At 35.7% G+C, this 17,016-nt stretch overlaps 1 protein-coding gene across 1 annotated transcript in view; it reads left to right on the forward strand.

The window, feature by feature from the left end:
- The first annotated feature begins 1,175 nt into the window (after positions 1-1,175).
- LOC123559761 (uncharacterized) overlaps positions 1,176-17,016 on the forward strand; it is a 37,251-nt gene continuing 21,410 nt past the window's right edge. The window contains exons 1-8 of the mRNA XM_053552360.1: positions 1,176-1,836; positions 6,700-6,925; positions 8,991-9,095; positions 10,610-10,783; positions 12,139-12,252; positions 12,967-13,092; positions 14,072-14,194; positions 15,073-15,195. Coding sequence (XP_053408335.1) covers positions 1,777-1,836; positions 6,700-6,925; positions 8,991-9,095; positions 10,610-10,783; positions 12,139-12,252; positions 12,967-13,092; positions 14,072-14,194; positions 15,073-15,195 — 1,051 coding nt within the window. The 5' untranslated portion in view covers positions 1,176-1,776. The remainder of the gene's footprint in view (positions 1,837-6,699; positions 6,926-8,990; positions 9,096-10,609; positions 10,784-12,138; positions 12,253-12,966; positions 13,093-14,071; positions 14,195-15,072; positions 15,196-17,016) is intronic.

Genomic DNA, 17,016 nt, shown 5'->3' on the forward strand with positions numbered 1-17,016 from the left:
GGCAGCTCAATACAAAGTAGTTGTACCAATGGAATCGACACAAAAATAAGCACTGTAATGTGTCAAGCTTTTGCTACCCTTTGCGGAAATGCAGATATTGAAGATCTCGGCGATACTAAAAATGACTCTTTAATCCCGAATGAAATTGAAATATGCACTGCTATGTCTGGAAGTGAAATAAACGAAGACACGAATAACAACGATGCCTTGCCAGACATACATAGCCCTTATGACAGTACAAACTAAACTGGAAATGAAATATTCAATGAAGACTGTAAGAAATGAAGTACTTTTTGTACTATCATATTGTTTGCCGCAACATCTAGGTGGTGACCACAAGTATTCGGTGCACCTATCTCATAATGACGTAAATTTCAACATATTAACCAATGTTTATCAACGTGTATTTACTAGTTTTGAAAATATAGGTTTGGTGTTTATACAGAGATCACATAAACCCACTACTGGTCCAAAATAGGCTAGAAAGTTTGTTTCACAGTAGTTTTATTATTTTTGCACGAATATGTAATCCATGATTTGAGATTATAGCGTTCTTGGGAGTCATTATTCAACCGTTATTAACATAAAGTTATTGAAATGATTGATGCAACGCACGTTGTTAGTGAAACGATAGTGACATTTGAATTTATCTATATGAATGCCTGTCAGTATTCAAAACAAATGTATGCCTCCAGCAAATTTCTATACATGTTCTATGTTTCTAGGAATCACCTATACAGTTTCTTTTATTTGTTTATTTTTGGAAAATTTATTTTTGCTGTGCTTCCTCGTTCGCTTCGCTATCCTTTTCTGAACACCAGTGCAATGAAAGAAAAAGAACGAAATTTTCACTTAGAAAGCAACAAAGAATTCATATTCATAAATCGAGTTTAACCGAGTCTTTTTATATGTTAACTTAATACTTTTTCATCACAATTCCTTTCTGTCAATACCCTCCTTGATTTGTGATAAAAAAATCGTATATTTCAAACTATTTGACGGCCTGTATTAGTGTCTTTTTGTTTGACATTGTGCAAACGAAATATGTGCAATAAGTCTAATACTGTATGTGTCATTTATGATTTACCAAATTCTAACAATCATCATACTTGCTACTCAACTACCATTTATTCAATATCACATTTAATGCATTGTACATTGCGGCAAAAAGAATTTGCGTCTTTACTGAAAATTTTCTTCGCACTGCCAGGGTTGCAAATGATGAACTGTATGAAATTAACTACATGCATGTAAAATCCCCTCTTCATCGTATTTAGGAATACATGTAATTAAAGAAATATCAAGACGTGTTTACCTGACATTTGTTTATTTCATAACTTTATCTACAAGTGCTGATAAGAACAGGGATTTATGACTGGGGATCGGATATTGATAATAACTTTGCACTGGTCTTAAAATATTTGTAAATAAACTAGGTATAAATCTATCGATCAACGATTTAAATATGATTCTGTCGTAAACTGAGTTGAGAGAAATTGAGAGATCTGATTGGTAGTCTGCTCCACTGATCTGTCTACCAGTATAGTTAATATGTAGTATAAACGCATGGAAGAGTCTTATCTGACTGGTTTCTTACCTAAAGCGGAATAATTTTTATTCGTTTAAATGTTTTCTGGGAATGGAATTTTATTTAAACGAAAGCAAGTTTCCGCACTGGTGCTTATAATGCAACGCGCTGTCTATTAGAATAAATATCAAAGGAACATTAAGCAAGCGTAAGAACACGTTAATATTCTTAAACAATACGGCAACGGCATGCAGGTCGAATTTTTATTGACACACATTTTTCTGTTAATTGGAATAGCCACATTAACGGTAAGTTAATGGGTTTTATGTTGCAGTTTGTGCATAAAAAATCTTTTTTTATTTTTCATGGACACCTATTCCAGATAGGAGGTCTCGACGAAAACAGTATCTTAGTATTTCGTTGCGCGCGAGTTGTTCCCCTTTGCATTTTGGACGCATTGTGTTATGAAAAAAGTTGGATTTGCTACGATTGCTTTGCCATTTTCAATCCTCGTCAGAAATGGAACAACATAGACTTTCAACATCTTGCATATATAACCGCTGACCACGTGGTACTTCGTTCTATGTAGAAATTGTTTTTCATAATTACTTACCTGCAAGAAAAATGCAAGTTAATTTCGTCATGAAAGTTATCCACAACCTCAAGGAATATAATTGGTATAAAGATTTGGGCCCTAAGGCTTCTTCAGAATAAGTGTGTGGATCAGGCAGCTATCGTGGCCTGTGGAATGGTTAGGCCAATGTCTTTCTTCATTGATGGCAGCTCTTAACCTTGATTATTTAAGATAAGTTTTCTAATTCTAATAGTTTTCTAATGCTTAACTTAAATTTTGTTTGTGCTTATTTGGGATCAATGATTAAAAAAAATCTCAATCTGGGCGTTGTTTCTCGTTCTTTTAAAGTTCAACAATGGCGCATAGTCTAAAGCATTGGGCTATTGTACCTTTTGGTGTAATGACTGAAATGTCCGCATGAACGCTTGGTTGAGGAATTATTTTTTTATATGTGTTTTAAAAAATGCAGCCACGTCTTCATAATCTGTGCAGCTATGTACTTCTGTTGTGTGGACACTAGTACATGCTTTATATTGGTTTCAGGGGTAAAATAAAATAAATAATAAAAAAAAATCCCCTTTACTGTTAGAGGCAACCTTGACTAAAAGTATCAGCTGAATAGTCGTTTCTGACGGCTTCCCTTGGCAGACCTGCGCTTATATACTTCAATCATAAATAAAAAATGTAAAATAAAAAATTAAAAACAAAACTGTCTTTGCTAAACCTCTAACAGCCAGGGTCCCATTAAGTGAAAGGTTGACCCTCTTAAAGCGTATCCGTCTGTTCGGGCAGTGCAGATCTGCGCTTGGAATATAACTATGTGCGCAGTATGAGTGTACCGTATCCTTCACCCTGGAACAAGTCAGTTTTTAGTTAAAAATAGCGAAATTCGTACAAGTAAATTTTGTTTCTAGCTTATTTGAATTCCACACATAAGGTTGTGGCAGTTTGGATTCCTATCTAGTCGGAAATATATATGTATAAAAAACGTTCAAATTTTGCATAATTCGGGCATTTTGCATAATTCGGGCATATTGTTTCATGACTTACCCAGTTAGCGTTCATGTGCATTGTCATAGATAGTCTTAACTTTTCATTTCGTGCTCGGCGATATATGACCATTTAGTGTCGATTCGCCATTAAACCCAACTCACTCACTTTTCGGTTCGTAAGTTTGCTTTCCGAGAAGTAGCACTAGATACACAAGCATCTCAACTCCAGGTGTCGCGGCATCTCGGGAGGTTGTAAACATATTAGATCAATATCAAACTATTGCATCCGGTGTGCTGCTGTTTCATTCATATATTTTTCAGCGATTTTGCATAATTAGAAAATGCATTTATGAGAAACGATAAACGTATGTTTAATATCTACTTTGAAATGCTTAGAGAATATTAAACAAATGAAAATAAATCCTTTCTGTTTTACATCACAGTTAAATTCCACGACTATCGTTTCTGTTTGTTTCTCTATATATTTAACATGCTTAACAAACGTTCCACAGATGCTGTACAGAACGTTTAGAACCAGTTTAATGCAGCTTCGACATTTACATCATTAAATAATGAAAGTACATTCTCTTAAAAAATCTAGAAGGGTGTCACTGTATACACTAAAAGAAGACATATTTATTGTGTGTGTCACATCATTTACATTTTAAACACATTTCTACTTTGATATGATAAAAGTAACGCTGGCCTTTAACTTTGGGACAATTATTATTTTATTAAAGCGGTTTCAGTTATTCATCATGTATTATACGCATATAAAATAATAATTTAGTGGCCATACAACACACTTCAGTGCATTTCAGATATGGCACTAGGCAATGGGATTAATAATAAAAGACGGAAATTTATGCTTTAAATTTGTTCTATAATAATGTTTATTGCTAGCAATTTTCCCGCTGTTGGGATAATTGTTCTTTCGCTGGATTTAAATTTTATCTTACCTATTTAATGTATTTTATTTGTTCCTTTGCAGTTTTCGTTGGGGCAAATAGATTAGGTTATTTTCAAGATCCATGTTTAGCTATTTGTATAGTATATGCATTTTAAACATCATCTCACCTTGCCAGTTGCCATGAGAATTGTTTTTAATAAAGTCGCGGCCTTTTCCCACTTAACTGATTAGTTTTCATTTATGCTGATAAATTAGTTGTACTGGGTATGACAGACGTGTATGGCCGGATGCTAACTCATCTGCCAACAAATTGACGATTATCAGTCATTAATAACTTTAACTATTGTTTTCTCTAAATCGTGGCTGATGATTTTGAGTCTGGCTTATGACCGCTATCATTCCCTGTTATATACGGTCCATCGATAAAATAATGGGTTATATGTCGCATTTTGTGCATAATAAACCTGCTTATTTTTCATGGACCACTGTTTCAGTTAGGAGGTCGCGACCAAAACAGTATTACGTCGCACGCTAGTTGTTCTTTTATCCATTTTGGACGCATTTTATAATAAAAAATGCGTGAATTTCGTTTTTGGATCGGCTACGTTCACTTTGCCATTTCAATTCTCGTCAGCAATGGAACAACACAGACTTTCACCGAATTTATCCCGTTATCGGGAATCAGAAATCTTTGCTGCTTCTGTTCTGCTCCTGCATGGTAAATCTGTTCAGTCCACAACGGGACAATATTAGGTATTCCCATAAACAACACACAAATGCTATGTAGCGACACATCAATAACTGTGCTATGTAATCAAGTCTACGATCTTTCCTTGGAAGCATGTAATATCGAGTACAAACAATCAAAATAATGACAGGGATTTTGTGAGATTATTGCTGATGAGAACTACTTAAGAAATGAAATGAAATACATACAAGATCAGACATTTTAGTGTTAGCGCTGTTAGTAAATGTTCTGTTGAATGCCAGAAACTCAAACTGATAGATCCATGTAAACTTTATTGTTCGTCGCGGCTGTATAACGTTTTCATAGAATACTGCTTCTAATCTAAAAATGCACTGTGGGAGGAAAAGAGTACCAAGGCCATATGCATAAATTTTAAAGTAATAGTATTACTCGGAACTAATATTTTAATTCTGCTTTGCTCAATGGATGGTCTCTTATAGACGTCTGGGTCGCAAGTGTTATTCACCCCCATGATACGTAAAGTTCTCATTTGTCTGTACATGCATTCCTTTTCACATTGCAGACCTATCTTCGGTGCCTTAGTTACTGAAATAGTCAGTGACAGGAGTAAAGTTTTTCAATATTATCTGTATGTCATATATGTAAATATATATACAGCAAACTATATACAACAGCAAACCATCATTACATTAAGACATGTATAATACTGTACATTAAAATACATTCGGTAACTTAGCAAAGGTGCGAAAATACAAAAGGGTTGGACCACAAGTTTTACCAACATTAGAAATCGGTCCGTCCCTGTAATAACTTACGTGTATAGTTAGTATTTTTCCCCCTTTGCAGTCATCGCTGTTTGGATAATTGTTCTTTCGTTGAATTCAAATTTTATCTTATCAATTTAATGTATTTAATTTGTTCCTTTGCAGTTTTCGTTGGAGTCATGAAATTAGTTTATTTTTAATAAACATGTTTGGCTGTTTGTATAGTATGTGCATTTTAAACATTATCTCATCTTGCCAACTGCCATTAGAAATTTTTAAATAAAGTTGCGGAACTGGTCCATCGTTCAATTTGGGCAATACCATTTATTATTCAAAGGGGTGTTTACTGAAAATTTACTGACTGAATAGCGAACAGTGCAGACAATGATTAGCCAGCTCGAATGTGCAGACTAATCTTGGTCTGCACTGGTCGCAAAGACAAAATAACTCGCCGCCAGCAGGCTAAAGGCTAAAACCTGATAATAATGTTATTAAATTATCGTTTAAATCCGGATCGTAATTATATTCATTTTTTGCAGCGAGAAAGTTAAGTGTTCAGCGACGTTTAGAGAGCTTCTTAACTAAAAGGGTGGAAACACTTCTGGCATGTCAAGTAGGTGTTTCAGAAGCAATAACAAGATGTGTTTAGATACTCAATTTACAAATTGTTTCACCTTGAAATTTTCATTCGCTGTATCTACCAAATTTACCTCAACTTGCAGATAAGGGACCTGGACGAAAACTAGCCAGAGAGCTCACAAATAGGCTTCTTCAAAACTTAAGAGAAAAGAAAAAAGAAACTCGAAATACAAGTCATTTTCACTAATGTGTTTGAAATAGAATGTATATATTTTGGATTTCAGTTACCGTAGAAATGCCTATTCCGGTACATGCAAATGTTATCGCTTAATCAGTAATTTGTCTTAGTTTTCCCACATACAATTTATAATTACTTCATTTATCCGTTTATCGACCAACGAATGTAAACATTAATTTATTTAAACGTTTCTTGGTGAATCTTTTATCCAACAAGAAACTGGAGCAAAATACCCCCATCAATGCTTCCATAGAATTACTGGGAACACCTTTTAAAGCTTATTTCAGAAGACACAACTCATGGAGTACTGTTGTTGCCATAGGAAACCATTTACTGACAAGACCCATACTTATTTCCTATCTTCAGTACAAACCTGTATGAAATTCTAATACATTTTTATCGCAGGTTTATGGCATGGACACAAAATGTGATGTCTGTGTGCTAAATCCAGTTGACAGCTGCACAGAAAACGTAGAGATAGCCTGTGAAAAAGGGTCTAACGCTAAAGTTATGAAGGGGACCATCTGTATACACGAAGTATGTGGCGTGTTCAGGCATGCTTATTGCACAATAGGAGGTCGGTGGGTTGATCAAGATGGGAAAGAAGTGAGAAGAAATGTTGACCAAGAATGTATGTATTAAATGTTCATAACTTATGTTTTTTCAGTATCCGTTGAATAAAACTAAGGCTCGTACCTTCACACGTTTAGCAAGCTCTATTCATATATAATGATGAAAACTTGTTTATGTACAGGTCTGACAACAATAATTCAGTTGTTTGGATGCATCATCAGCAAAGTTATAGTAAATAATTGGAGACTTTAAGTCTGAACCAAGACGTGACAACGCATACTTATATTCAGAAGTCTCCTTCATACTGTATAAATATTAACTTAAAAGACACAAATTAAGCTGTTAAAAATGATATAGCAACTAGCAAATATGACACGCCCGCACGCGTACTGGTTAAAATATCAAAACTTCTTTCGACTTTAACTTACATTTCAAGATTAATTTCAATCTGATTCAGTGTTATTGATCAAATGTGTGGGTACTGCTTTTACAAGCGTAAAGAACTCAACTGTGCAAAGATAAAGCCAAATTAAGCAAGTCTATCTTTCTAGTTTGATAGGGTAATGATAAGAAAGTTAGGTATCGACTCGAGCACGACGTCACAGCAATGGTCTTTAATACAATGGTTTATTCATCAGATACAAATAGTGAAAATGATTAACATTTACAATGACACACTGCACTAAATATATTGGGGCATCCGTGGCCAAGTGATTAAGATCGCTGACTTCAAATCACTTGCCCCTCATCGATGAGCCTCCCTCGGAGCGTTGAATTCCTCATGTGAGGAAGCCATTAAGCTGGCTTACGGAAGGTCGGTGGTTCTACCCATGTGCCCACTCGTGATGAAGTAATGCACGGAGGGGCACCTGGGGTCTTTCTTCACCATCAAAGCTGCAAAGTCGTCATATGACCTATAATTGTATGCACTAAATATGTAATTTAATCATGTTGTTTCCTCTGACACTATTCGCATGCATTTGTGTCTTTACGATTTTTTAAAATTTTAATTATTGTATGCCAGATGCAATTATTTTGCCAGTAAGGTATTTATATAATATATATATCACAGTCTTTTTTTCTCGACCATGCCTATTTAACGGCTAATATACCTTTTTCAGGAATAACGTAGAACCCGGAAACTTCACACAGGTGTTCCGAAAAGACAATCTGTTAAACCAGATGATAAAAGTTTTCACAGGTTGTTCATAAACAAAATAATTTGCGCAAAACCTTGGATTTTTGCTCGATTTTTTCAAACTGAAAAAATTGTTAGCAAATATCTCAAAATGTAACGATCGTATTTGGCCCAGAAATTGTAAATGTAAGCCATGGTCATTCCTTGACAAAACTGTCAAGTTGATTTGCAGGAATTGGCTTCGTTTTTATAGAAATAAATGAAAAACTTTACCTACCGATATATAGCTGGGTTACATTTCCAGCTGGGGTACATTTCCAGCGGGCGTCAGGATAGCCGTTTATCCAGTGTGTTATAGCAGACATACGTCTACAATATACAAGCCCTTTTGCCTTATGTCCCTCTGGCGTTCTGCAACTTTCTACATCTAAGACCGTTGCAAAAGGATCTCCTTGGCCGCCTCCCACGTGGCCTAAATTCTCTGTCTGTGTGTCTAGTCCACCAATACAACATTTGCCTGCTTATTAATAAGGACTGGGCAAAATACATAACGTGTGCATTATATTTTACTGTATCAAGAAAAGAAACAGTCATTCAAGTATCATATCAAAGCTATTTTTATGTCGACAACTGATCGCAATTTACGTTGTTTTTTTTATTGTTATTTGATATTCTTTGATAACAAATACAACATTTATTAGTTATATCGGGATTCAATTTGTTGACTTCTAAACTGATTGCCTTGATTGAAATGATTTTAGTATATATTGATTAATGAATATGTAATACATAGGAGAAAAAAATCGACTAGTAAACAATAGATATATCAACATTATTACATCAACGGACATATATTAAACGCGATTTAATCATTTAATCAGATGAATATCTCTTTCTGGTGACAAATAAACTATCAGTTAATGAACATATCTTTTCTAATTCCTAATAAGGATAATACCAGATGAATATGCTTTATTTCATTCAGGTAATGATGAGGAATACAAGTTCGATCCTAAAAAGAAAAAAGTTCGTGTAAAGAGGGGATGGTTCCGTAGAAGACGTAGAAGACGATCACCACCGCCTCCTCCACGTCAGTGAACTTATTTATTCTGTGATACATATTCATTAATATGCAAATACGATATCATTTAAACATAGCTCTGTGCTTTTTTAATGAAGCCAATTTCAAGGTCAAAAAGACTCTTTTACAAAAGACTTAACAATCTTTTAAGTAAAATAGAATATTTTCATGCGAGCTGCCTCATCTGTGTGTGAAAAAATAACATCGACCTGTATGTCGTCTTCATCTCCCAAAAATGTGCAGCCATTCAGAAGCTACTGAATATAATTTTTATATCTTTACAATAAGTCGGTGATATATATGATAACAAATATAAGTTTCGCTCATTCCACCTTATATATATACTCATATTTGGTTAATTAAAGGGTCACTATTAAATGTGTATATAAAAATTTGATCCACCAATCAGTTATAATCAAAGAGACCCACTTAACGGTTCCTAACACATAGGGGTAACCCCCACCCCCTCCCCCTACTAGACCATTGGTGAAGTGGTAAAAACAGTTGGATGCCAAAAGACCCACTTTTCCACTTCGTGGCCCGACAATCGGACCAAACTGTTGACTTTTCAAATTAAATTATACCCTATTTTTACCAAGTTTAAAACTATATATATATATACAAGAAAAAACAACAACATCCAATGGGTTTTCCTCTATAAATATTTTTGTCTACCGACCGCTTTCATCTAGTCATCAGGTCAGACTTATAAAAAATGTGAAATTGCTACGCAACGTCATATGTGTACACGTGAACACAACGTTATAATATGACGTCATCAATATTTGTTCAGTTTTGGTTTTAAAATATCAAAAAAGTAACGTTCCTTAGATAACCTAGCTGAAACATTATTAACATGAAATTTATAAAAAGGAAAAATTTAATATTGTGGGTCCGTTTTAGAGCATTGATCTGAATGTTCACTAATAGGCAATTGTATAATGATTTACTGCAGTGTCATTATAACTGTTTACTTCTATTCTTCAACTGAGGAAGAGGCGTGGCTATAAGACGTACTCTAACTTAGTTGGAGAACATGTCTTAGGTCCAGCCTACATATAGAACACTGTAGGGAAATGTTGAACTTTCTGAAACCGTTCTCTATTTCAGTTAGAGTGTACGCTTGCCACGTAATAGTACCAACGCTTAAAATGGAATGTTAACCTGTCAATCAAAATTATTATCCGAATGCGTTGTTAATATTGGCGGACCATGATACAAAAAAGAAAGCGTAGGGGACACTCGAATAATGAGGTTATTTTACGTGAACCCCTACTCTTTCTATTACTTGTCTTGTTTAAGGGTCTCTGATTTGCTGATCATGGACTGTCCTTCTGTTTCTTAGTTTATCACCAGTTTGTCCAATATAAAATTCCTTGTATCCATTGCAAACCAAAACATACAAAACATTTTGGACAGTACAATCCATGTTTTCCTTATATGAAATATTTTATTGTTTAATCTTAAAGTAGACCCTTCTATAATATATACAATATATATATAGCATTTTTTATTTTATTCAGCCAACTGTGGACAACCTGGCACTATAGCACACACTAGTTTACACGTGACCGGTACATCACAAGGGGGTGTGGCCACATACACATGTCAGTCTGGTTACGGACATACAGCGGGCTCCTTGAAGCGTACCTGTCAATCAAATGCGCAATGGTCTGGCAGCCCACCAACATGTTCATGTAAACCACTTTAAACCACATGTTTGCTCTGCTTAAAGAAACAAAGGAAAGGGGAATCTGTGATAAATTATCAGTTTAATATCGGAGAAAGGCACACGCTGTATTATTCACTAGGCATTAACTCCGGAATGCGCGGGTAGTTGGATAGTGTCCCCGCCTTTAGCATTGACAGATTTCGAGAGACTTTAGAATAAAGACGGCCGTAAAGAATTCAATAGTGACATGGGTGTGTTCAATACTAAGCAAGATTTTAATGAAATAGATAAAGTTAACGTTTACTATATAAATTGTAAACATGGCCGATTAGATAAAAACAGGTGAATTAAATTTGATCAAAAGCATAAGCAAAAGCAAATACATTCCGACGGTGCGGTAGTCCTCGTTATCGAGAACCGCCACTATAACAAACTTTGATCATATTCTGCTAAACTTAGCGGATTTAGATACACAACTAGACATTTATGACTCTAAAATGATTTTCAAAGATGATACAATAATTTTGTGAAAGAAAACGATTTTGATTCAGACCAAGACTTTCAATATAGTTTACGGATATGCACTAATTTCAGACCTATCTTATTCTATATCGGCTTTTTTACCGGTATTTATAATGTGTAAATACCAGTTTTAACCTGAAACTATCTCTTCAAAGGCAATTTAATAGTCCGAAATTCGACCTTTTACAGAGGTAGTTTTAGAACTCCAAGTTAGAGACATCGATACACCTAGGATATCCTTACCCTATTATTGACTGTACATATATATAAGAAGTCAACATAAGAGAAAATATTCCGACTGGTCACATCGTAATATTTTAGATATACGGGGCGTAACTCTGCAAACTCAGAACATCTGAATCTGGATGTGTACTTTGAGAATATAATTTGCCTGTCGTTTCAGACGATCTGCATTGCTAATATAAAACTCTTCAGTACCTTTATATGAGCCGTGCCATGGGAAAACCAACATAGTGGGTGTGCGACCAGCATGGATCCAGACCAGCCTGCGCATCCGCGCAGTCTGGTCAGGCTCCATGCTGTTCGCTTTTAAAGCCTATTGGAATTGGAGAAACTGTTAGCGAACAGCATGGAGCCTGACCAGACTGCGCGGATGCGCAGGCTGGTCTGGATCCATGCTGGTCGCACACCCACTATGTTGGTTTTCCCATGGCACGGCTCATATTACCTTATTGCTTTAATAAGTCTCCAGTATATTTACATTGTTCTGTAAAGCTCCCCAGTACATTACATATATTTTCAATGATCCCCTTTATATAATCATTGCTTTATAAAGCTATCAAGCACATAGGCATTGATTTACAAAGCTCTCCAGTACATTACCTTTTTTCATTTCAGATATGAATTCTTGTAGCAGCAGTCCGTGCAAGAATGGAGGCACGTGTAAAAACATTCCTAACTCTTATACATGCAGTTGCCCGAGCATTTGGAAAGGCTCGCGATGTGAAACCGGTAAAATATGGCTGAAACATTTCAGAATTACTGTAGTTGGAAAATAAATGACTAAACCATTGTAGCATAGTTCAAACGCAGTGTTATATAACAGCTATGTAATTATGAATCACATTCTAATTTTAAAGATACTACGTTTGTTCACTGTTAGTGTATGTAAGCAGTGAAATGATAAATGCGCCCTACATTTCATCAGACATGAGTGTGTAACATGACTGGTCCGAACTACAGTATAAATATTAGCTATTAATGAAAACAAACGCAATATTGCCCTTTGCCATTATTGTTTTTCGCCTGAAGGTGCATCATCGCCTGCAGCAACAATGTAGGGGTTAAAGAGTTGGGTATCGCACCGGTAAATTAATTCTGTTTGTTCCGAGGCTTTTTTTTATTGCATTTGTTTGTGTTATTGTGTGTATGTGCTAAGCCATTGTGTATATGGATACATTTACACATATCCTTATTTCAATGTGGGGTGTTTTGTAGGTGTCTGCGTTCATTGAGTGTTACTTTTGTCTTTGGTTTTTAGACATATATGGCACGGAAAAGTGCCTTCTATGAGCTGGCACAATAAAGGTCCACAAAGCAGTGTCCATATGTATGCGTCATTGCAGTCATACGTTAATTATACAATTAATCATAATGTTGTGTAATACTACGGTATTGCAATATCGACTTAATACTTTCATGCAGGATTGCGATGTTTCTTTCCAGATACCAACGAATGTGCCTCAACATCGCTGAACAAATGTAATCAAAAATGTAACAACACCTATGGTTCTTTCACGTGCTCATGTAATACCGGCTATCGCCTGCTTCCTGACAAGCATACATGCACAGGTATTTAAAAGAAAATCTTGATTCAAACAAGAACGAACTCTAGTTCAGCGGCCAGACGCCAAATTTGGAAATCATTGGTCACGAGTTCAATCATACCTTATTTTTAACTAAAGCTTATTTCCGATCATTTAAGTCAAATGTAGACTTTCCCATAGGCTTACACTATAAATAACATTTTCAAATACACTTAAACATGAGGTCAAATGACATGAGATATCTGTTAAGCCGCCATATTTACAGACACTTGTAAAATATTTCAAAGTTTGCAGAAAATAATGTTTTGCTTGATTTTGACATTTCTTATAATTCTAAGCCAATCAGCTGTTGTCTCATAAAATCTAATTGTTTTCTAAATATTTTTATACACCGCAAATTTAGGTACATTATAGTGAAAGCGCGATAACCCATTTTCACAGAAGTGTCCTAAAATACATTAATATATCGTTATAAAGACGCTTTAAAGCTACAAATTTATTCTACACAGATTTCTATCACTCTTAATGTTCTTTTTAAAGTCAGTTTAGTTTTTTTATGTGTTTAACATCACACCGGTACAAATATAGGTCATATGGCGACTTTCCAGCTTTCTACGGTGAAGGAAGATCCCAGATGTCCCTCCGTGCATCATTTCATCACGGGCGTGTACTTTGGTAGAAAGATACTAGAAACACCGACTTTCATTAAGGCAGCTGAATGGCTCCCTTAGATGAAGAATTCAACGCCCCGGGCGAGGCTGGAACCAACATTGGTGAGAGACAAGTGATTCGAAGTCATTGACCTTAACCAATTGCCCATGGGGGCCCCCATTGACTTTTGTAGGTAATGAAATAATAATACGGTTCAAGAAGCCACTGACAAAACATCACGAAAACGAAAAACTAAAAGAAAAACGAAAACACCCCGTAGACATTGAATATAAATGTATTGATGAACTTATGTTATCACGTCTCTTTAAATGTTCAAAATAATTATATTCCAGATATTGACGAGTGTGCTGAGAAAAGTTCCGGTTGTGATCACGCATGCGCAAATACAGCTGGTTCCTTCACATGTTCCTGTAGAGAGGGTTTTGAATTATCATCAGATGGAAAATCTTGTCAAGGTTTGCTTTCACTTACATATCACAACTTTTGCTAAGACCAATAATACGTTTTAAGAAATAGAAATATTCCACTTACATTCATACACGAGGAGAACGTGCAGAAGAAGAGCCGTTGTGATATTATACTACGCATATCAAACGGAACTTTAGAAACTGCATTATTATTATGCTTAATACAATTAACATTTATTAATGTATCTGTATGAAACAGTTACGTAACAGTAACTTGATAAAGTCACAAAACTGACGCTGTTTAACAATATGCACGATGTACTGTATTTTGACCATTTACATGTATAGCTTATAGTAGAATAGAAATTCGATGTTTTTTCCTACTTGTGTGGATGTGTTTGTAAGCTTGTGAGTCTATAACGGGCCCTACTGTTTTCTTATGTGTTGATTGTTCGTTTTCTATGTTATTCAGTTGATCGTTGTTGTGTGTTTATCTTTGGTACATGAGTGTCTGCACTATTGTGGTTTACGTTGTAGTGCGATTGTTTTTAAAGAACATGGCATTCCGTTGTATATTCGTCCTTGTTCAAAATTTCCCTCCGGATTCCTCCCCCACCCCCGACCCCATCTCGCCCCTTGCCTTGCCCCCCCCCCCCCTTATCAATATTTAGCTTATATTTATATGTACTTGTTGGATGTTTGAAGCAACCCGTCTGAAATATTTTTCCATAACAGCTTCTCTTTGTTGTGGGCCTACTATGTTAATGCGTGGCTCTGGGGCTGTGTTTTTGGTGCTCTGTGCTTCCGAAAAATCAACCCGTACCTATTATATTTAGTAAAGTTCCACATGGTGTACAGCGGTAGATTAGAGAATTATACAGCTTTAGGAGTCCACGGTCTCTGTAAATCATAATTTACATTTTCAGACATTGACGAATGTGCACGAGGAACTTCCGGTTGTGAACAAAACTGTACCAATACGGCTGGTTCTTTTACATGCTCTTGTAAAACAGGATACAAGCTCGCAATCAACGGGACGTCTTGCGCAGGTAACTGGCGAGAAGGATTAAGTTTTCTGATGATTCATGACTTATAAGATTAAAAATGATAAGTATCTTAACGAATAAGCACGAAAAAATACTTCTCTTTATACGTAGTAATGGCTCATTCAAATAAACAATAAAGCATAAACAGCTGAATTTGATAAAACTCTAACTGAACTACGCAGCTAGTGAGTCACCGTTTTTGGTTCACATTTTAATTATGAATACCTTGTCAGGATATGAGTTATATGACCCAGGGAAATGCCTACGCCTTTAGTATCTTGAGCAATGAAAAGGGTCCGGTCGCTAAGGTGACTAAGTCTTAGACTAGCTGACAAACGATATATAATGTCCTTTGTTAAAACGTATAGCTGGTGAGACCAAATATCTCATACATAAATTTTCCTCCGGCTACCTTGCCTAAATGATTCGTGTACCAATGATTCGTAAATGATTTCAATTATGAGCTAGATAATTTCAGGGATCAGGCAAATCACTCAATGCTTCATACTAACAATCTTCAGTGAATAATAATTAGGTCTTTACTCCTATAGGGTGGAGACTCTATACTTGACTGATCTTTTTGTTGAAGTTTCCGTCAGACAATGTCACTGAATCAACAACATACGAGTCCTATCGCATAAATGCTCGGCCTCTATCCTTTTAATTGAAGTTGCAACTCTATATGATTGCCCTGACTCCTGGATGTTCAGCACCTATATGCTATCACATGTAGCCTTCAACTACCATATAGATATAACCCCGATGCCTTGGCTGTACTTCGCCAATAACGCTGAACCGTCTATAAGCTGGAATTCTCCTACTATCTCAGTAGATTAACAAAATCTGGGTCTCTATCTCAGCTTTCCGATGCTCAGCCTGTATTTGTTATCGTCTATAGCATTAAACTACCGTTAAGGTAGAAATCCTATGCGCTGGCTCTATAGCTCGAAACCTTGTTGAAATTCTGCAACTCTTCTTTAGTCTATGAACTTCAAATGTCTTCTTTTTAATAATTTATCCGCCCTGACTGGGTAGTTGCAATAACTTCCTTATTACCTGCGGCCTCTCTGGAAGCCGCAGGTATATTGAAATACAAGAAGTAGTGTAGCACATGGGGACTAGTGATTTCACGTGACTTTTACCGATATCGGATTGACTCATCGCATTTATGGAACGCCGTTTTTGCAATATATCTGGCACTTTATATGATATATAGAGTAATGTTTGTGACCTGAATTCCTCATTCATGATTTTATATAATTCATTCAAACTTTCAGCAATGATCAATATTAAGCCTAGTTGTGCATAAGGGTTTTTGTGTTAATTACTGTTCAATTTCCTTGGTTATGGTCCTGTGTTACAAAGTCCAGGTGAAGTGAAAGCTCTTAGTAATGTATTTGAATAAAGTCAAGGAATGTGACCAGTTGAGGTACATTGTAAAAGTTATGTTATACACGGAAGGAAAATATAGTTATTTTTGCTTAAGACAATAACTTTCAAAATTAAGAAATACATGTTTCATAGATCAACTTGTAAATCGTGTAGAATGGAGTAATATTTCCTACATTAAATCGCAACTGTATATAAAAAAACAAGCATATTAAGTTACTTTTTAAGTGGTCACACATATATCCATAACAATTTCTGGTCTGTATAACTTCTGGCCACAGGAAATCTTTCGACTTGTCAAGGTACTGGGATATATTATTAGTTTAATCCTCGATGTGTCTTCTTCTATCGCTGGATACAATATGGTTATTATAACAGTAGCTTGATCTGGGATGTATTGGCTCGAGTGGATTTTGCCAGGTCGATCTCACGAGG

Source organism: Mercenaria mercenaria, chromosome 10, assembly GCF_021730395.1.
Source record: "Mercenaria mercenaria strain notata chromosome 10, MADL_Memer_1, whole genome shotgun sequence".
In the NCBI taxonomy this organism is placed as follows: Eukaryota; Metazoa; Mollusca; class Bivalvia; order Venerida; family Veneridae; genus Mercenaria; species Mercenaria mercenaria.